This window comes from Chelonia mydas, chromosome 11, assembly GCF_015237465.2.
Source record: "Chelonia mydas isolate rCheMyd1 chromosome 11, rCheMyd1.pri.v2, whole genome shotgun sequence".
Classification (NCBI taxonomy): domain Eukaryota; kingdom Metazoa; phylum Chordata; order Testudines; family Cheloniidae; genus Chelonia; species Chelonia mydas.
In genome coordinates this window covers 73,552,371-73,574,569 of record NC_051251.2, presented here as the reverse complement: position 1 = coordinate 73,574,569, position 22,199 = coordinate 73,552,371, and the positions used below count along the sequence as shown (strand labels likewise).

Here is a 22,199-nt window from a genome sequence, read left to right as displayed (position 1 = left end):
CCATTGAGGGGAAAATTTCTGACAGCTGTGCTTGGGGCACACACACACCAAGAATGGAATGGACATGCGGAACACATCTTGAAGAAAAACAATTGTGAAATAAGTTAGTAACTTTTTTCTTATAGTTGGAGCCAAAACCAAACTTTCTCTTTTACATTAAGATTTCTATTGTTAATGCTGAATTTGATGCAGCTGCTGCAGTTCAAAGTCAAGCTAAACATATGCCCAAATAAATCTTAGTCTTTAAGGTGCCACCGGACTCCTTGTTGTTTAAGCTAAACATAGTGCAGCAGATCATAGCTATGTTATTAACAGGGTGCGCACGATGTTCAGCTGGTGCAAAAGATTTGGATTCCTTGAGATGCAAAAGGTTACTGTGCAAAGGATCACTGTGTATTGATTTATGGAATGCATTCTCTACGTTGCTTCATAGTATGATCACAATACTTACTACTGTTGTGATATCGGGAGATGAGTTGTTTTATAGGCACAACCCTTAATGTTTGTAAAGTTCAGTTTGTGTTTTCCTTTAATCGCTGTGAAGCAATTAAAAAAAACTAATTGCAGTTAATCACACTGTTAAAACAATAATAGCATTTATTTAAATATTTTTGATGTTTTCTACATTTTCAAATATATTGATTTCAATTACAACACAGAATACAAAGTGTACAGTGCTCAGTTTATATTTATTTGTGATTACAAGTATTTGCACTGTAAAAAAACAAAAGAAATAGTATTTTACAATTCACCTAATACAAGTACTATAGTGCAATCTCTTTATCATGAAAGTTGAACTTAAAATGTAGAATTATGTACAAAAAAACCTGGATTCAAAAACAAAACAATGTAAAATTTTACAGCCTGCACATCCACTCAGTCCTAATTCTTGTTCAGCCAGTTGCTCAGACAAACAAGTCTGGTTACATTTGCAGGAGATAATGCTGCCCGCTTATTGTTTACAATGTAACCTGAAAGTGAGAACAGACATTCTCATGGCATGTTGTAGCTGGCGTCTCAAGATATTTACCTGCTAGATGTGCTAAAGATTCATATGTCACTTCATACTTCAACCACCATTGTGTCCATGCTGATGACGGGTTCTGCTCAATAACAATCCAAAGCAGTGCGGACCAATGCATGTTCATTTTCATCATCTGAGTCAGATGCCACCAGCAGAAGATTGATTTTCTTTTTTGGTAGTTCAGGTTCTGTAATTTCTGCATCGGAGTTTTGCTCTTTTAAGACTTCTCAAAGCGTGTTCCACACCTCGTCCCTCTCAGATTTTGAAAGGCACTTCAGATTCTTAAACCTTGGGTCGAGTGCTGTAGCTATCTTTAGAAATCTCACATTGGTACCTTCTTTGTGTTTTGTCAAATCTGCAGTGAAAGTGTTCTTAAAACAAATAACATGGTGGGTCATCAGCCGAGACTGCTGTAACATGAAATATATGGCAGAATGCCGGTAAAACAGAGCAGGAGGCATACAATTCTCTCCCAGGGAGTTCAGTCACAAATTTAATTCACACATTTTTTTTAACGAGCGTCATCAGCATGGAAGCATGTCTTCTGGAATTGTGGCCGAAGCATGAAGGGGCATACAAATGTTTAGTATATCTGGCATGTAAATCCCTTGCAATGCCACCTACAAAAGTGCCATGCAAATGCCTGTTTTCACATGTTGGTGACATTGTAAATAAGAAGAATGCAGCATTATCTCCTGTAAATGTAAACAAACTTGTTTGTCTTAGCTATTGGCTGAAGAAGAAGTAGGACTGAGTGGACTTGTAGACTCTGAAGTTTTACATTGGTTTGTTTTTGAGTGCAGTTATGTAACAAAAAAAATCTACATTTGTAAGTTGTACTTTCATGACAAAGATTGCATTACAGTACTTGTATGAGGTGAACTGAAAAAATACTGTTTCTTTTGTTTGTTATTTTTAAAATGCAAATATTTGCAATGAAAAATAATATACACTTCGATTTCAATTACAACACAATACAATATATATGAAAATGTAGAAAAACATCCAAATTATTTAATACATTTCAATTGGTATTCTATTGTTTAACAGTGCGATTGAAACTGTGATTAATCATGATTAATTTTTTAAATCACAATTACATTTTTTTGCGTTAATCGTGTGAGTTAACTGTGATTAATCGACAGCCCTACTATAAACTAGTAAATACCATGGACATGTATTGGTACGTTTTGTAGCTGTAAATGGAAAAATCTTTTGTTTATTGTAGAAGACCACCACGTCCCAATAGTGCCAGGCCAGCTCCCCCCCGGATAAAACGACAAGAAAGTACAGAGGTTTTACTTCCAGAGAGGTAAGGGAAGGGCTATGTGTGGGTGCGTGATGCAGAATAAACATTCCTAGTTATCCCAACGCATCGTTCTGTAGTGTGCCATGTGACACTCACCCATAACAATGATACTAAAATATACATGCTGCACATGGCCTCAGCTTAGAAAATTTAAGGATTTTGTATGCTGGTCTTACTGTTTCTGCAGAACCAGTATATTGTCAGAACAAAGTGAAACTGATCTGTGGTGTCAGAAGCTTTGAAAAGCAGATAAAATGGTCGGCTGTTGCAAACTCTGGAACAATAAATCTGATAATGCTAATCTAAAATAGGCCTAGAAAAGACCTGTCAAAAATGCAGTGAATAGACTATGGCCCCAGAATGCTGAAGGTGTGTTTTGAAACTAGTTCTAATTACCAAAATGATAAGCATCTGATAACTGCTAACTTCCTCTAATCCAGAAAAGCAAGTTGGTAGTTAAAAGAAAAAAAAATTATTTCTGTGGCCAAATAAGACAGTTACTTACCTGTATCATAACTGTTCTTTGAGATGTGAGTGCAGACATGTATTCCACTCAGGTCTGTGTGCGCCTAGCACTACCTGTAGAAGTGGCACTCATGCCTTTTCCTTCATAGTCCCTCCCATGGCTATATGGCAGTGCCGCCCCGACCTCCCTTCCCTTTCTTTGCACTGAAACCCCAGGTTGGAGACTCTAGTGCTGAGGGATCAGATGGTGGACTGTGGAATATATGTCTGCACTCACATCTCGAAGAACAACAGTTACGATACCGGTAAGTAACCGTCTTTTCTTCAAGTGGTTGCAGACATGTATTCCATTCAGGTGACTCTCAAGCAGTTTGAGCAGGAGGTGTGGATCAGAGTCTATCTAAACAGTGACTGCAGAACTGTCTTTCCAAAGTTTTCATCCTATCTCGATGCCGTAGTGATAGCATGATGATGAGCAAAAGTATGTACAGAAGACCATGTCACTGGCCTGAAGATATCCAGTATTGAGATATTGCTAAGGAATCCAATTGATGTCACTTGATCTGTCATTGAATGAGCCCATAATGACTGAGGGGATGTCATCTGAGCAACATCATGAGTTTAGGTAATACAAGCAGTTATCCCCTTGGAAATGGTCTGAGTGGAGACCAGTTGTTTTTTCATCTGCTCACATAGGGTACGAATAGTCGAGATGATGTATAAAACTGCTTAGTCCTTTCTAAATAGAATGCTAAGCACCTCCTGACATTTAAGGGATATAGATGTTGCTCATCTGCACTTGAATGTGGTTTGGAAAAAAAATATAGGTAAGTAAATAACCTGAGTAAAGTGAAATGGAGATACCACTTCGGACAAAAATTTTAGATGTGGTCTTAAAGCCACTTTGTTCTTGAAGAATTGAGTGTACAAGGATCTGCCACTAAGGCTTGTATCTTGCTCACTCATCTTGCGAGAAGAGAGCCAATAAACATGTTGCTATCTGCTCGAGCTGCAGGCGCTTTAGCACCGCCAGCTCCCTATTAAGGTCCCACAATTGCACCATTTCCTTCACTGGTAGAAGAAGGAGAACAATACCCTTAAAAAAAACACAAAAACTCACTATCATGGGGTTTGAGAATACTGACGTTCCTTGTATGGGAGGATGGAAAACTGAGATCACAGCCAAATGAGCAGGAGCACTTGTCTCTGTGGTGGTAATGGTACCAATCCCAGAACTGACCATGATTCCCATTGTCTCGATGACCTTCAAGATTGAAAGCGATAGGAGAAAGCAAAGGGAGATGCCTCCAAATTCCACTTTGAGGACCCTTCCAGGTAATCTGATGGTGGCAGGGGAGCTGCTCCTGATGGGGCCACCAAATGCCCTGCATCATCTATGTTCCAACCTGATGTTGTCATTGGTGCAGGAGGAACAGTCAACGGCTTCTTGACCGCTGGTACCAGCCTCACACTCATATTTGGCCCTGGAGCAGCCATTGAAGCTGGTCTCAGGCCTGCCAGATGCAGACTACATTGTAATCAGTGTCTGCACCAAAGATTCTGTCCCCATTAACGACACCCTCAGCGCCAATGAGGAAGACAGCTGCACCCCTGGACTGCAGGGTGGAGGACATTGCTGTAAATAACTATAAGTCTGCCCCTGGTCCAGGTGGAACTGAGGACACCACAGATAACACTGCTGCAGTCAATTGTTCCTGAATAAGCAGCAAGTTAGGACAGGCAGGCACAGCAAATCTGCTGTCTGGTATGCAATTGGTGTGGAAACAGACAATGCTCCTTAGTACTGGATTCCTCAGATGTCCCCAAGGCAGTACCAGAGTTCACAGTATGGAGTACCCCTGGTTCTGCAATGGAACTGTTGAGAGGGTTGACAGCCGAGCTCTATCCCACATACCCGCAGACTCATGGTGCTAGTTGGTACTTTCCCTACACAGAGAGGATGAATCTCCTTTATACTCTGGAATTCCCCCGGTCCATTTTCTGGGTTCTTTTTCTTGGGGGACCTGCTGAAGGAGAGCATTCCCTTTTCTTTCTGGGCAAGGAATCTGGGCTCAGTCAAGAAGTCAGGTCCTTTTTTTAGGAGCCGGACACTCCTGGATTGTTCCTGTTACTGAGGCAAGTCTCATGGCCTGCTCAAGAAGTTGCTGCTTTAATCTGAAGTCTCTAGCCACCTGAGTTCTTCTTAAAGGAGTTACAGGTGAAGCACCTTTCCTTCATGTGCCCTTCTCTGAGGCACAAAAGTGTCGGTGTTACAAAAGGACAATGTTTAAACTCTGGGAGAGCATCCCACCGGGAAAAACTACCTACCTAACTACTACAAACTAAAAGATACTACTACTAACTGCAGTAAAACCTGCCAAGAGTGACCACTCGTGGGAGTTGGGAAAAGTGGTCGCTTGTAAGAGGTGGCCTCTCTTCAAAGGTTTGCACACCGGAGAGCGGCAGCTGCTGGAGGTAAGGAAGATTGGTTTCTTCTACAGGTTTGTTTTTATAGATAGGAGTAAGAAAATGTGGTCGCTGGTTGCAGATGCCAGGTTATCGCTCTTCACGTTTTCTTCACAGTTAAATTATAAAGGGAAAAGCATTCGGTGGTTTCTCTTCAGAGGTGGTTGCTAAGGCAGGTTTTACTATATATGCAAAAAAGATCACAGAAGACAGTGAAGGCAAGTGTGAGGTAAGGTCACACTAAGTGCTAGCCGCTGGCGGTAGGAAGGAACTAAGGGGGGTGTCACTGCCCTTACATAGTCATGGGAGGGGCAGTGACAAAAAGGGCATAAGTGCTGCCCCCGCAGTGACTGCGAGGCAAAATTCTCTAACTTCTGTGAGCTGTGCATGCATACACCTGAAAGGAATGTCTTTAACAACTCGAAGAAGAACCTGAATGCCTGGCCAGTACTTTTGTCTTCATAGATTCATGTATTCCAAGGCTCTGAGTAAGTTTCCCAAACCTGAGGAAGAGCTCTCTGTAAATTGGAAAGCTCGTCTCTCTCACCAAGAGAAGTTGGTTCAATAAAAGATACTACTTCACCCACCTTGTCTCTCTGATATCCTGGGACCAACATGGCTACTACAACACTGTATAAAACAGGCCATAGAACTTCCCAAACCAGTCTTAGAACATATCTTTTAGAAAAACATCCAGTCCTGATTTAAAAATTGTCAGCGATGGAGAATTCACCACAACTCTTGGTCAGTTGTTCCAGTGGTTAATTACTCTCACCATTAAGAATTTTCACCTTAATACTGCCAGTCTATATTTATCTAGCTTCAGCTTCTAGCTATTGGATCTTTCTCTGCTAGATTGAAGAGCCTGGTATTAAATATTTGTTCCCTGTGGAGATACTTATAGACTGCAAAGTAAAGTTGGGCTACAATTGGAAAATGGCATAAATTTAGATTAGGAAGTGATTCTCCTATACAGTGGAACCTCAGAATTACAGACACCAGAGTTACGAACAGACCAGTCAACCACACACCTCATCTGGAACCAGAAGTATGCAATCAGGCAGCAGCAGAGACAAAAAAAAAGAGCAAATACAGTACAGTACTGTGCTAAACATAAACTACTAAAAAAATAAAGGGAAAGTTTTAAAAAAAAATTGACTAGCCAAGGAAACTGTTTCTGTGCTTGCTTCATTTAAATTAAGGTGGTTAAAATCAGTGTGTTTTCTTCTGCGTAGCAAAGTTTCAAAACTATTAAGTCAATGCTCAGTTGTAAACTTTTGAAAGAACAACCCTAATGTTTTGTTCAGAGTCACAAACATTTCAGAGGTTCTACTGTATTAGAACAAGGAGTCCGGTGGCATCTTAAAGACCAACATATTTATTTGGGCATAAGCTTTCGTGGGTAAAAAACCCACTTCTTCAGATGCATGGAGTGCAAATTACAGATGCAGGCATTATATACTGACACATGAAGAGAAGGGAGTTACCTCACAAGTGGAGAACCAGTGTTGACAGGGCCAATTTGATCAGAGTGGATGTAGTCCACTCCCAATAATTGATGAGGACGTGTCAATTCCAGGACGGGCAAAGCTGCTTTTGTAATGAGCCAGCCACTCCCAGTCCCTATTCAAGCCCAAATTAATGATGATAAATTTGCAAATGAATTTTAGTTCTGGTTCTCTACTTGTGAGGTAACTCCCTTCTCTTCATGTGTCAGTATATAATGCCTGCATCTGTAATTTTCACTCCATGCATCTGAAGAAGGTTTTTTACCCATGAAAGCTTATGCCCAAATAAATCTGTTAGTCTTTAAGGCGCCACCGGACTCCTTGTTGTTTTTGTGGATACAGACTAACACAGCTACCCCCTGATACTTGTATTAGAGAGAGAGAGAGAGGCTCTACTGTATTAGAGAGAGAGGTGTGTGCTCTCTTCAGGTATGGACAACTTTTGGTCAAAATTTCTGTATGGTTTAAATTTCCATGGTCTGTCTTTCAGGAATGGCAGCGGTAAAGCCGTCTCAAATGTGATCATAGACAAACAGAATTCTGACGATGACGATGATCAGTTTGTGGTGGAGGCAGCACCACAGCTACCTGAAATGCCAGAAATGGAAACGGTCTGTTAATATAACAAAACCCAGCCTTTTTGTTCAAATGTGTGTTCAGAGTTCCCTTAATGCTGTCCAATTTTTTTTTATTTGAGCAGTTTCTTATCTGAGATGCGTGCATGCTTTAGATCACAGCAGTGTAAGCTTCCTAATAACTAAAAGCTTTTTCTTTTTCTTATGTAGGAGCCAATAGTGGAGCTGGATGGTGATGAGAAGCATGGTAAGTTTCTCTGGCTCTTCTCCGTTCATCTGTGGTTCATACTCTGCACAGGATGTAAAAGAATCTTAAATAGATAATGGGAATAACCTTTCTTAATCATGTTTTGATCTTGCATCTTGAGGGTATGTACTTCTAATTTATGCAATAACTTTAAAAAAGAAAAATATAGAAACAAGCTATTTAGCAAAAGCAATCTGTTCTTATTGTAACAGGGTAGCAGGATCTACAATCCAGGTAGGGATACAGATTTGTTAATGCATCCTGTTAACAAGAGTTTAGAACCCTGCTGAGTAAATTCTGCTAACTTATTATGGTAGGTACCGCTGGTAAAGTCCACAGAGAACCAGCATATTATCAGATCAAAGTGAAACTAAAATGTGGTATCAGTATGTGTTTGCTGCGAAGTTTTAAAGAAGATCAACCACTGAATTGGCAGAAGTCACTGACTAAGCACCGTGAACCAAAGTTTGTTGACGTGCTCAACCAGCTTTTTACAGCAATAGCTTCAGGTGCAGAAAGAATATTTTCTTCGTTTCAGTTTATTCAGCTGGTTCAATTCAATGACTAGTTCATTCATCGTTGAGAAACTGGTTGAGTTGAAAAAGCAGGGAAGTTTATTTTCCTTCCCTAATCTATGAATAAAAACTACGGATTAGAGGATAAGATCTGCTAGTTCTAAAATCTTGAAGGACATGGTGACCAGAAACAATTAGTTCTCTTCATTAATTACGGATAATACTTCCCTTTGTTTATTAAATTAGTTTTAAATGCAGAACGTTTTTGATAGACATTTTTTCTTACATATCAGCACATTTAAAGTAGTGTTATTTAGTAAATAAAATGCGATTTTTGTACATTTTTAATTGAATTTCTATTTCCATCCAAATAGAGATAGACACACATTGTATTCTTTATAAGTAATCATTGTAATCACATTGTAAGTTTAAAAAAAAAAAAAAATATCATCTAGCAAATAAGAAACGCATCATTCACATTCACCATTTTCTAACTTAATAAAATATAAAACTTAAGAATCTAAATACATATAAGTTAAAGTATATAATTGCTTAAATAAATCTGTATAATATAGTATATCCTCCTGGTTAGCAAAATAAGCACCAAAGTTAGGATAATGGCTATATTTAGTTGCAAATCAACATGTTTTAATGGTTATCAACCAATGAGAATCAACCTTTCTCTTTAGGAAGATAACTAAAAAGTACAAATGCAAAACAGTATTAAAATCGAAGATTTAAATCATGGTTTCCGATTTAAAATTGGTGATTTAAATCAATCCACCAGGCACCTAGGCTTAATTAGTTTTGTTTTGTGGTGGTGACTGAGTTACCAGTAAAGCAAAGCCCAAGAAGGAGCTAAGTTTGGTGGTATTACACAGCCCATGTAGACTTTCTTTTGAATGTGGTCGGAACTGTCAGGTCACACTTATATAATAAGTAGCACATATTATCAGGAACTAAACTTGTTGTCCTTTTAAATCAGGGGTCGGCAACCTTTCAGAAGTGGTGTGCCGAGTCTTCATTTATTCACTCTAATTTAAGGTTTTGCGTGCCAGTAATAAGAATCCATGCTGAGCTGCTCCCCCTCTTGGCCCTGTCTTCACCCCTCACTGCCCCAGGCTGGGGCCAGAGGGGCACAGCTTGGGGCGGCTGCAGAGCCCCCCGGGCCGATGCCAGGAGCAGAGCCCCCCAGGACAGTGGCTGGGACCTGGGGCTGGCAGCGGGCTGAGCAGGGATGGTGGCTGGAACCCCAGTCCGGCAGCGGAGCTCCCTGGACCAGTGGCTGGAAACTGGGCCTGGCAGCGGGCTGAGAGGGCTGGCGGACGGAACCCCAGGCCAGCAGCAGACCCCCCGGGACCAGTGGCCCTGACCCGGGGCCAGCAGCGGGCTGAGCAGAGCCGGCAGACAGAACCCTGGATGGCAGAGGGCCGGCGGATGGTACCCCAGGCCGGCAGCGGAGCCCCCGGGACCATTGGCCAGGACCTGGGCAGTGTGAGTGCCACTGAAAATCAGGTCGCGTGCCGCCTTTGGAATGTGTGCCATAGGTTGCCTACCCGTGTTTTAAATTATAACAACGCTGAATAGAAACTTAACTTCTGAGAAGTGTCTCCTGAAAAAAAGTCATGTAGATATGAGTTCTAATCTGAGCTCTACCACTGACCCATTTTGTGGCCTGAGGGAGTCACTTAACTTCTCTCTGTCTCTGCCTATCAGGGACTGTGTTTTTGTGATTGTGGTAAGCCGCCAAGGGGTCAATTCCCATTTTATACTGAGACAGTGTATCTACACGGGAGTTTTGCATCAGTGTAGCTGCCCCAGTACAAATATCTCTATATAGACAGACCTTGGGATTGGATTGAGGATTGTCTAGTTTACAAGAGCTCCAGTTCAGCAAAGCGCTTAAGCTTTTGAAAATTTTACCTCACATGCTTAAGTGCCTAAGGGCTTGTTCATACGTAAAACACTACAGCAGCATAGCTGCACTGCTGTAATTCTTCAGTGTAGAGACTACTTACTCTGACAGGAGGAACTGCACGGCAGAGGTAATCCACCTCCATGAGAGGCAGTAGCTAGGTTGACCTACCAATGTCTACATGGGGACTTAGGCCTGGTCTACACTACAGAGTTAGGTCAATGTAAAGCAGCTTATGTTGACCTGTTTATGTCAGTGTAGACACTACAGCCTTGTTCCCGCTGATGTAAGTGCCCTACTACACCTACATAATAACTCCACCTCCACAAGAGGCGTAGGGCTTATGTCGATGTAGTTAGGATGATGCAGCATCTATGTGACCGCTGTGAGTTACTTACATTGGCTCCATGCTGGAGCCGTGAAACTGACAAGAAAGCTGCTCGCAGCTTGAGCGATCACCCAGGGTTGGGTCGGGGGCTCCAACTAGAGCCTGGCTGCCCCCCAGGCTCCTGTCCTCCAGTTCAGCTGCTGCTCTGGCTCTCTGTTGGGAGCCCTGCAACACCGAGGCTCCCAGCTCACCACCCCCTCCACACTGGGCTCTTGGCTCCGCACTGGGAACCTGGCAGCCACCCAGGTTCTAGGTGTGGAGCTCCAAGTGGGGAGCAGGGAGCCAAGAACCCGGAGGGGGTGGGGCGAGAGCAGACAGGCTCCCAGCAGGGAGCTATGTAGAGCTGAGATTCTGAGCTCTCAGCCCCCCCCCTTACGTCTCTGGAAGTGTTCCTGGTGAGGAGGCACACCACCAACAGAAGGAGGGCAGTGTGGACTTGAACCACCGCAGTAACTGCTGCAGTAGCTATAAGACAACCTAAAATAGTTTGTAGTGTAGATATGCCCTTAGGTCGGCTTAACTAAACCGCTCGGGGGTGTGGATTTTTCACACCCCTGAGTGACATAATTATACCAATCTAATTTTCTGCTGTAGACCAGGCCTGACTCCTGCTGGTACTTAAGCTTCTAAGTCACTTAAATGCTTTTGAAAATGTTATCCATACTTAAATTTATGCAGATGCTTCAGTCTCATTGATTTCACATGCTTAAGTGCTTAGCTGAATCAGGGCTAAGGTGTTGTGAAGACTAGCTCATGTTTGCATAGCGCTTTGAAAACATAAAATACTATCTAGGTATCAAGTAGTATTGTTGTTTCTCACAGCCATAAGAATGTTATGTTAAAGTATGAAAAAAGATGAGAAAAATCACTTGGAAACTGATTCTGGGCTAGCCCAGAAATCTGCAGGGAGTTAGTTTCAGACTTCATACTCAGTAGCCCAGCATGGTCTGTGTGACCACTTCAGTTAACAGGAAAGATGAGTTATCGCTACATAGTGTCATTTAAATGAGAATTTCTGAAGGACACTGTACCTGAATGAAAGTATAGAAAACCTGTACCTCCAATATTTAGCATTGTTGTGCTAAAATAAAATAAAATGCTTTGAAGGAAAAAAAACAAAAACCTTTCAACTGTTTGATTGCTGAGCCTTAACAGACTACATCTCTAGATGTATTATAACTATATTTTAAAACAGAATAAATTAAATGTCTCTTACCTAACAATACCTGAGTGCTGTTTCCTCTTCTACAATACACACCTAAGACTGCATAGGAAATGCAGGTAATACCTTGTGTTGCTTTAGGTACTAATGATGACATTAAAAGTTGCAGAAAAAATAGAATCCTGCAAATTCTGATCTTCATAGCTATGAAAAGCCTGTTGGGCAGTGCACCATGGCAGTGTAATCTGTAACTCTGTCAGTGTGAATAGTAGACTTAGGATCTCTGAAATGTAATCAAGTATCCTATTCAGATGGTTGTCTCTTTAGGCTGAGTTCAGGAGACATGCTTTGTCTCGAAATAATTTAAATGTTCTTGTGGCATGTTACTTTATCCAGCAGTGTGTGTACCTCTGTATGATTGACCGATTTAGAGTAAACTTTGAAAAAGTGTACAAATAAATCTACACAGGCAACTTGGTTCTAAACATCATTAGGCTTATTCTTTATCCCAAATCTCATTTATTTAGTTTCTCAAAACCTAGAATCCATTGTAATTGTATTGGACCTGGTTTATTTGAGAAAGGTGTTTTCCTAAATGTCCACATGTAAATTTTGCACTTTGTAAAGGAAGGGCATAGAGATTAGATGATCTCTGTATGTAGTCTGTACAGCATTTGGCTAATTTTTCTGAATGAAAAATGCTGTATAAATGTAAGAGATTGTTATGATAACATATAAGTCAAGAGTGTGGCTCTGTACCTTTAGTGAACTATACTTTCACATAATTTTGTGTTAATTTTTTCAAATGTATTTAAATAAAAATTAAAACCACATTTACTCTTTGATATTTTTGCAAAAGAAAGGTTTACTTTAACCTACTTTGGGTGGTTCAGGTTGCCTTTAAGTCAGCAGTTCAAAGGCTAGAATAGTAGTCTTGTAAATATACTGTTATAACATGAGGTAGTCTGATTGACAAAAGTAGTTGTTTGGGGATGTTGTCCTTTGGGCTGTTCCCATTTATCCTTCTCCTATCCATTACCCTGCAGCCAAGCAGATTTGGATGTGGCTCCCGTAAAACCTTTATCCTTGCCTTGACCACCAGTTTAGATGCTGCCTCTTTGGCAGTTCAACCGAGAGGAGCAAAAGACAGACCTTGGTATGTGCCTCAGGAAGATGAACAAAGCCTAGTAGGCCTCTGTTATGATTCTGTGACCTGACTTGATTTCTTTCCTCTCCCCATCTCCTCTCTGGCTGTGCTGTGTAATGTACTTGCCACTACACCATCTTGACATCATATGGAGATGGGATAGATAGACTAATTTACTAGAATACAGTTACAGCTGGTCTCTAAAATCAGTTTTCATTTAACAGAATTAAGTGATCAGGTTTTAGATTAGTTTTCAGATTATTTACAACAGTGTTTTAGTGTCAGTAACCAGCACTAAGAGAAACATTGATCTTCAACAGGTGGTCTTGTAAAAAGAATCTTGGAAACAAAGAGAGATTATGAGACATCGCAACAGTCAAAGTCTACAGAGAAGGTAATTTGATAATGGGCTCCAAAGACTTGTCATTCATAAATGTTTCAGCAGTGACCTCTCTTTCGTCCGTGCATTGTTTTTTTCTTCCCAGTTTTATTTTCCTTACTTATCTAGTTATTATCCTTGATTTCTTAAATTTATCTTTGTGCTTCTCAAATTATGTCAAGCTTTCCATATCAGTCTCTGCCTTTCTCCCTTTTTTCATTCTGTTTTTGTATTTGGTACCGTACTCCTTTTTCATGTCCTTTATTTTCGTTAGCTGGAAAATGAAAAAAAGACAGGACAGAGAATGAGGAAAATAAGTGAGTCTCAGAAGATAGTGACATCTCTCATTTTGCTACTTATCAGATGTCACTGAACACTCATATTCTGGTCAGAGCTCTATAATTGAAGTCGCTTGACTTTATCAAGAAAGCATCTTTGCAGCAACAGAAGCCAATGAGTTTTATTAATTTCAAGCTGCTGTAGTTGTAATACTGCTTCAGTTGGGAACTATATGAGGCATGATTTGTGTGTTTGAATAGCTGTAATGTTTTGATTCCAGTCTTAGTTGTCCTTTGGGCATTTGTAGAGCAGCATCCTGTTGTCCAACAACAGTTTTCCTGGGCTGCTAACCAAAATAGGACCTTAGGATACTATTAACCTTATAAAGTATAATCAGATGTTGGTTCTCTGATACTGCTTCATGTCTCCAAAGCTATCTTGATTCCAGTCAGTACTGAAGTGTAATTAATGTAGTATGTGTCTTTAGTCTTTATACTGAAAATCCTTTACTCTTTGTGCCTTGTCAAGATCTTGTTGCAAATGCCTATTAGAGTGCACAATAACTTTGATTGATTTTCCTGATCAACCAGCCATTGAGAAGGCTAGTAAATTACTGGGCCAACTTGATGAGCTGGAGAAAGACCTTGGGGGTCACTAAAATATATGTTGGCGAGTGCCAATATAAGAACCTAGACAGGTAGACTTTCATGTGCTTACAGGAAGGCACTTGTAACTCCCAATTATCATCAAATCTCACCTGGAAAGTCCACAAACCTATTTTTACTTCAGTTTATCCTTAATCTTTATTCATAACTGTTTTCATTGGGCAAGAACTTCAGTAGTGACCTGGGATTTTATGTGCCTCAAACATTAGGTGCCCAACTTGAAAAAAGTTGCTGAGCACCCATCTTCTGAAAATCTTGCCCCTATTAAGGTGTCTCAGGTTGGGCATCCAAAATCACTGGTCAGTTTTGAGGAACTTGGCCATTGGGTTTCTTTTGTCATATCAGAGTTAATAATTTCACACTTAGTGGCAGACTGTATGGCTATAGTTTTAATATTAGTCCCAAAGATACCTTGAGTCATGAAGGTTGTCTGATGACTTTGTGGTTGATTCATTGTTGTGGACAAGTATCTTGGGAAGCTTTTGAATACTATAGTCCCATTCTAGTCACATAACTCTTTTTTTTAATTTGATGCAACAAGGCTGGCTGCTGGCATCTTGGTGGATCAGGAACAGAATTCATTAGAGAGTATAAATATCTCTAGATGACTGAAAAACAGACACACCTGAAGAACTTACCTTATGAAGAGTTATTATGGCTCAATAGTGGCCTCCAGTTTCTGTGCCAAAAGTGGTAGTATTAACCTGAACCCTTCGAAGTGTAATCTTCAGTTTGTCCATAGTTAAGACCTGAGATTAGTATATCTAGTCTTAAAAAATAAACACAGTTTGCCTTGCTGTCTGGAGGCAGTAGATTATGTTGTCAGAAAGGCCTGGATCCACAAATAGACATAGGGGTTGCAATGCCTAACTTGTAGGCGCCTAAAAATCACTGAAATCCACAAAGCCTTAATTAGGCCATGTTCTCCCTATACAATGAATGGGGAGAAGCAAGCAATTTAGGCACCTAAATCCCTTTATGGATCTAGGGCAGAGGAATCAGGATTTACTTTCCTTCCTCCCCATGTTGGGACTGTCAAGGAGAAGTGCAGTTCCTCAGAGGGAAGGAATATCTTTGAGTGATGCAGGAGGCTCTGTCCAGCCAGCCTTCCTTGGCCGGGGGAGAGTCTCACAACGCGGCAGAGGAAAAGTGAGGTCAAACAATACAATGAATACCTCCTCAAACAAGAAAACCCATTAGATTTTTCCAAATGGCAACCCATTATCAGAAGACTTTGCAGCGTCAAACTCCTCTTTATTCTACTTTAAAATACATTGCATTACAAATCATAGACCATAGAAGTATAGGACTGGAAGGAACCTCAAGAGGTCTTCTAGTCCAGTCCCCTGCACTCAAGGCAGGACTAAGTATTATCTAGACTGGAATAGTCAAAAGGCAGACCGCAGACCAAATCTGGACCAAAAGACGTGTTTGAACAGACTGCAAAATCTTTTTATTTACTGATGATCATTATTATTGTTTTTAAAATTATTTTTACCCTCTCATTTTCTCACAGTGCAATCTCCAATACATTGTACTGTGAATTAATGATTGACTGGTCCGCCTTAACTCTTTATTTGCTTAATTTGAGCTATCATCATTTCCTCCAATAAAAAGCTGTGTGTTCCTTTTTAAAAAATGATTTCATTCTCATAGGCGCATTTACACTGTTGAAAGCGGTAGTCCTGCCTCCGGTGCTTTCGACGTTTAATGGCTTTGTGTTTACATGTGGCACCAAAAAAAAAGTAAAGTTGATACCAAAAACTGTTCATTTCAGGAAGCGTGGACTAATACTTACTGTTTTATTTTGCACAGCATCAGAACAGAGGCTTGACCACTATGCTTAATTTATACAGTGGTTTGATTTTATTTTTCATGAAATGTGTTACAAATATTAGCAATGGGGTATATTACTAATGCATAGCTTGCATGCGTTTGTTGAATAGGGGCACTTGCGGTGTGAAAAATGTTTCTCTTGACTACACCTTGACCGAGAAATTTGGACCTTGACAAAAATAATTGACTACCCCGATCTAGCCCAATACTAAATGTACAGATTTCAGAGTAACAGCCGTGTTAGTCGGTATTCGCAAAAAGAAAAGGAGTACTTGTGGCACCTTAGAAACTAACCAATTTATTTGAGCATAAGCTTTCGTGAGCTACAGCTCACTTCATCGGATGCATACTGTGGAAAATACGGAAGATGTTTTTATACACACAAACCATGAAAAAATGGTATTACCAACAGGAGAGTGTGTTGGGTGGGGGGGGGAAGAAAACCTGGACTTGTGCTGGAAATGGCCCACCTTGATTATCATACACATTGTAAGGAGAGTGATCACTTTAGATAAGCTATTATCAGCAGGAGAGTGTGGTGGGGAGAGAGAAAACCCTTTGTAGTGATAAACACCCATTTTTTCATGGTTTGTGTGTATAAAAACATCATCTGTATTTTCCACAGTATGCATCTGATGAAGTGAGCTGTAGCTAACGAAAGCTTATGCTCAGATAAATTGGTTAGTCTCTAAGGTGCCACAAGTACTCCTTTTCTTTAAATGTACAGAAATACTAGCCCCCTCTGGTTCTTACAGCAAAGTCTATTGTTTACAACAAATTTTAGTGAAAGTTCCTATATACAAAGTATATAGGTCATCTTGAACTAATAAGGCTGTTGATTTAATATCCATTGGCAGGAATGAGCTCTGTCTGTATACAAATGCTTAGAGAATGGAAGGGATGAGTGAGTGACATTCTGCTCTGCAGTACTGCATAATTAGTTACCAGCAGTATACACTGAACTTGTATTGGATTTTCTTCTGTGCACGTTACCATTCCTAGATCTGTAACTAGATGGTGCTGTTCAATCATCAAATCTGATAAACTAGATTTGGGGGAAATTATCAGGTCATTTAGTTCATTCCTCTGCCAGGGCGGGATTGTTCTGTAGAGTATTTTGTCCCGTCAAGGTAAGCAGTGGGACTTCATCCATTTCCTGTGAGAAGCTGTACAACACCTAATAGATTTCACTGTCAGGAGACTTTTTTTGGTAATCAGCCCAAATCTCCTTTTGAATAATTTCATTCCATGTCTCCTAATCAAATCTCCTTAAACCATAGTGAACAAATCTGCTCCCTTCTGGCCATTCACATTTTTCAAACGCACATGGCAGTTGTATCCCTCCTCTGTGATCATTTAGTCACACTGTATATCTTTGTATCATATGACCTCTAAGTAGCTGCCTGCTATTGTACTGGGTCTTTATCGCTACTGCTTTTCAGATTACATCAGAGACATCTTTATGATCCAGAGAGAAGCTGTTATTTTTCCAACAATAGAGAAGAACTGTTTGAGGGGGAAATTAAAGGAGCTTGGTAGCTGTGATAATTGAGAGGATATTGGATTTCAGGAAAGCATTTGCCTTAACTTGAGGAATTAAGAAACTGAATGTGTGGTGCAAAAAGAAATAGTATTAAAAATATCTTCACTCAGGCACTGTCAGGGGAATTGCAAAGTCCATAAGTTGAAGGTGATACAGCTGGGTATCTGACACACTGTGGTAGCATTGGAGCTAATGGAGGAGGTCTCATCTCTCTCAAGCTGTAGCTGAACTGCCTCGTTAACTTGGTGACTGCAAAATCTTAGTTGCAGTTGACAGTATGAAGGTGGGGTTTTTTCCCCTAAAAGTAAGAGTACGTATCTTCCCTGATGTTGCTAAACTAATCCTGCTGGCAGAAGAATGTTTCTTCTTTCCATCTTCAATTCTTTAGACTTTAAAGCCTAAAGCTGTTACTTAGCAAAGATCAGAAAAATTGTCTGTCTGCATTCTGAGTACTGTTTATGTGCATTAATTTATTATTAGATACTGTTTGATTTTAAAAATCCAATCTATAAAGTGGGTAAAGATGGTAAATTAATGCTTAGAATTCAGCAGTGTTATGTTTTGACTAGAGGATATTACACACCGTAACTTTTAACTGCTGATTGCAATGTAGCATTTATTTATTCATAGCTTCATCTGAAATACTTTCCATGCCCACCCTCACAAACATACCTATGCTTTCTTGAAACACTGATGTTAGAAAAAGAAGGTTAAATCTACAAATGCAAAAGCTATGTACTGAAAGTACTTAAAATAATATACAAATTTTTCAGGTCAAACAAAGAGGTCACCTTGGAAATACACAAGGTTTTTGCTGTCTTGATTAGCTGCATTCAGCCTAACAAATTCCTGAAAAGACTTCCTAAATATATTTGGTTAGAACCTGACCCCTATATTAAACAGTCAGAGAAAGAAACAGATGTTATGTTTTGTATTCCACTTCATTTATTTGATGCATGGCAAAAGTAGACAGGTTATGAAATAGAGTTTTTGCTACGTGGGATCACTTACTAAAAACTCCCATCTTTGTACTACCAAAAAAGTTCACTGAAAAAGAAGCAATTCTGCAAGGTTTTTGCTTGAAACAAATTTAGTAAATAGTTCCATAACCTGGATAAAGTTTCCTTTTATCACAAATGGTTTAAAAACAAAAAATCTTATCACTTTAAGACCAAACCAATCATGCTGATTGTTGATATTATTTTTGGTAAAGTTCCTCAGAACAGCATAGGCTCTGCACTAGTCTATCAGCCATATGATACGATGGATCCCCCATAAATGCTATTAGTCATTTATGTATGCAGTGGTGTAGTCTTGTCAGTCCCAGCATATTAGAGACACAAGGTGAGGTAATATTTTTTATAGCTGAAGAAGCATTCTGTGTAGCTCAAAAGTTTCTTTCTCACCAGCAGAAGTTGGTTCAATAAAAGATGTTACCTCAGTAGTAGTAATTTATGACAGTTAAATTAGCTGTGTTTATTTAAACTATCCTCAGATCGTGTTGTGACACAGTCTGTTCTTTGGGAGCCCAAGTTTCTCTGTATCCTACTAGTTTGTGTCACAAGGAAATGCTTACAGTGGGATTTAACTATGAGAATGCAGCTACCCTAGGGGCATACCGAAGGCCAGTTGTATTATCAGTGCTTTGTCGTGATGTAATGATTATTTAAAGCTGCAATAAAATACAGTGAGAAACTTTTGATACTAGCATAATGAATCTGTTTCTGCAAGTAAACCACCATACTATTTCAGGGCTCCTGCAGTAGAGCCTGGATATGGCTGATGAACCTTTCATTCAATAAAAGTGTGACTGTTTTGTTCTACTTTGATAGCAGGATGTACTACTTCGGTAACAGGGGATGTAGAAACTGTTAACCATTTATAGTGTGCATGTTTTGTAATTTAATCCATATTTCACTTCCATTCATTTTCAAATAACAAGCACTGTACGTGGTAATAAACATAAAATAAAAAACTATTATCAAATAATTCATTAAAATATTGACTCTAGAAATACCCTTTCCAAATGGTGAATAATTACATCACCTCTTTCCTAACTTTTTTAGGATGTCAGGCACTTCAAATTTACCGAAAAAATTGAACATTAGAACTGGGTGTTCTGTGATAAACCATCTGCAGAGCTATGCACACCATAACCTTGTGTTAGTCGCTTAAGAAAGGCGGAATGAAATGAAAGTAAATCCTGTGGGTTGGTGGTTTATTTTGGGTTCCCATCCCTCCCCTCTCCCACCCGCACTCCCTGCATCAATGGTAGATTTTCCCTCATTGATTACAAAAAGAGAATGTTCCTACTTTTTAATTTGGCAAATCCCTGTGTGCCGTTCCACATTGCAGTCTGTTCTGAACAAGGTAAGGGGAAAGGTAGACCTTTTCCCCAGCATCCAAAATAAACATTTATCTTGGTGTCCTAAAAAAACATGAAGAAAAGGAGGCACACTGGGCCTATAGAGTGAAATAGTCCTTTTATATGGGGACAGTTTATTGATTCTTGGATTTTATTGAGAGTGGGTTGTTTGAAGTATATGGCCAACTTAAATGATTCTGGCATTTTTCTTAAAATGGAATATATCCTGTTATATATTTGTGCAAAATGAGCAAAGGTGACATGTAGGATTTTACCACCCACATTGCTTGTTGTAATGCACCATCTGCCACAATTCTTAGGGATTTAAAGAGAAATGATCCAAGCAAATTTTAACCCATAAACGTAGCCGTGAGATCAGGAACTCTTCATTTTTATTAACTGCCTTTCTCACTGGGCATTGTTGCAAAGTTTTACTTTTCTACCCTGTAGAAATAGTAGCTCTACTATACATTTGTCTGCATCCCTGCACCTCTGATCAGAGATTTTAGATAGCAGTGTCCATTTGGCCCGCACATGCAGTCTCCCTCCCTTGTGCTTTTCTTTGAAGCTAACTAGCCCTGCACGGGTGACCCACCCTCAGTTCTTTCTCTGCTGCCCCTGGCCTGAGACAGAGCGAATAGCAGTCTGCTTTTCTCTTTACCTCAGAGTTTGAGTTCACTTTCTTAGCTCCTGCTAGAGTTTCCATTTGTTTTTTCTTAGCTTTATAGAGTTTTCTTTAGTTTTTTTCCCCATGTTTTAAAAAAAAAAAATCCTTCTCCCTGTTCCCCCCCCCCCCCCCACTGTCTGGGGATCACCACAGTAAGGAGCATACCTGGATCCCCCAGTTTTAAATGGTGCCTCTCCTGCAGGAATGCAATACTGCTTACGGACGGACACTCTTGCTGCGTCCTGTGCCTCGGAGAGACTCCTATTCCGCAGAAGTGTACCTTGTGCCAACAATTGAATGCTAGATCCGCAAAGAACCAGGAGTTAAAGTAGAAACTAGTCCTGATGGAAGGTGCTCTGAAACAGTCATCTGACCCCAGTCCCAAATCCCCTCCACGGCAAAGATAGTCCCCAGAGCCTTCAACTTCTAAGGAGGGAGAGCTGAGCAGGAAATCATCAGGCTCTTCTCGCTCTCTCCAAAAAGAGAGAGCAAGCCCTCTGACTGAGCTCCTGACTGGCTAGAGGAGATCCCCAGCACAATGGGTCACTTAGGCACCGACAGCCCCCAAACACGGTACCAGTAGGACACATGGGTCCTCCGGTGCAGACACCGCCTATAAGCCTAAGGACTTGAAGGGTGCAGGCTCTGAAGCAGCAGCACTGCCTGCTAAAGGCAAGAGCAAAGACCGTACCGTCTCTGTGAAGGCGGTACCAACGCGGAAACCAACGGTACCAACTACTTCCAAACAACCCTTGTCAAACCGATCATTTCTCACAAGATCTCTTCCAATTTCCTCTGTACCAGCGACTCGGCACCAACAAGCCCTGAATGCGCTGATCACAGTGGTACTGCAGTCGCTTAGTATTTCTAGAGACCTCATTATGGCTGAGATTCCAGAGTTCCCGCTCTACATCTCGATCCCCAGAATCACCACTGGTACCGGGGCGTTTGCCTCCAGTCTCCTTATCGGCTCCACCGCTATCCAGTGAGGACTCAGTGACCAGGATGATATCCTCTTGCTACTACCCTGACACCATGGCCCATCTCTACATCAACCAGGACCCTCCCAGTTACATTCTCGGTCTGAGCCTCAACCTTCTTGGTATGGCCACTCGTGGGTACCACCACTCGTGCCCTTTCCCCAGCCCCAGTGGCTGTACTGGGACCTGTGAGCAGCCTACAGACATCATACTTCTCCGGCATCTAGCGTCTCTTACCGACAATCCATAAGATGGTCTCCTTCAGCCTCTGTATCCAGAGCCCCAGAACAGCAAGAGGAAACTTTTGAAGAGCAAGAGGCCAGCCTAGAAGAGAAGGTTACACCACACAGGAATATCTCCTCCTCCACCTCCACAGACAAGGCAGTGATGCCCCTATCACCATCCATGGCGAATGATTTTAAACTGCTTCAGGGTCTCACAAAAAGGATGGCAGACACTACAAATTCCCCCCGAAGAGGTGAAAGATACTCAGCACAAGTTACTAGATTTGTATACTGCACATCTCCTCCTCCTCAAGAATCCTCCCAGTCAATGAGATGCTTCTAGATCCTGCTAAGATCATTTGGCAGACGCCAGCCTCTAGCACACCAACGTGTAAAAGGGCTGATTAAAAAGTACTCTATGCCCTCCAAGGATGCAGAATCCCTGTCTGTCTGTCTTCCTTCACCTACTTCTGTAGTTGTGGATGCTGTGGATTCCCGGGGCTGACAATATCATACTAAATCCATTATGAGAGAGACTGG

The 22,199-nt window shown here is 40.8% G+C and overlaps 1 protein-coding gene across 8 annotated transcripts in view; it reads left to right on the top strand.

Annotated features, from left to right (window-relative positions):
* Nucleotides 1–22,199, top strand: part of TRAF3IP1 (TRAF3 interacting protein 1) — a 91,312-nt gene that overhangs the window by 52,267 nt on the left and 16,846 nt on the right. For 6 of the 8 annotated variants that reach the window (XM_043525705.1, XM_043525702.1, XM_043525701.1 and 3 more), the window contains 4 exons: nucleotides 2,253–2,336; nucleotides 7,263–7,383; nucleotides 7,558–7,594; nucleotides 13,042–13,115. In XM_043525705.1, the coding sequence (XP_043381640.1) occupies nucleotides 2,253–2,336; nucleotides 7,263–7,383; nucleotides 7,558–7,594; nucleotides 13,042–13,115 (316 nt within the window). The remainder of the gene's footprint in view (nucleotides 1–2,252; nucleotides 2,337–7,262; nucleotides 7,384–7,557; nucleotides 7,595–13,041; nucleotides 13,116–22,199) is intronic. The other 2 variants (XM_043525704.1, XM_043525703.1) reach the window with 1 other exon arrangement.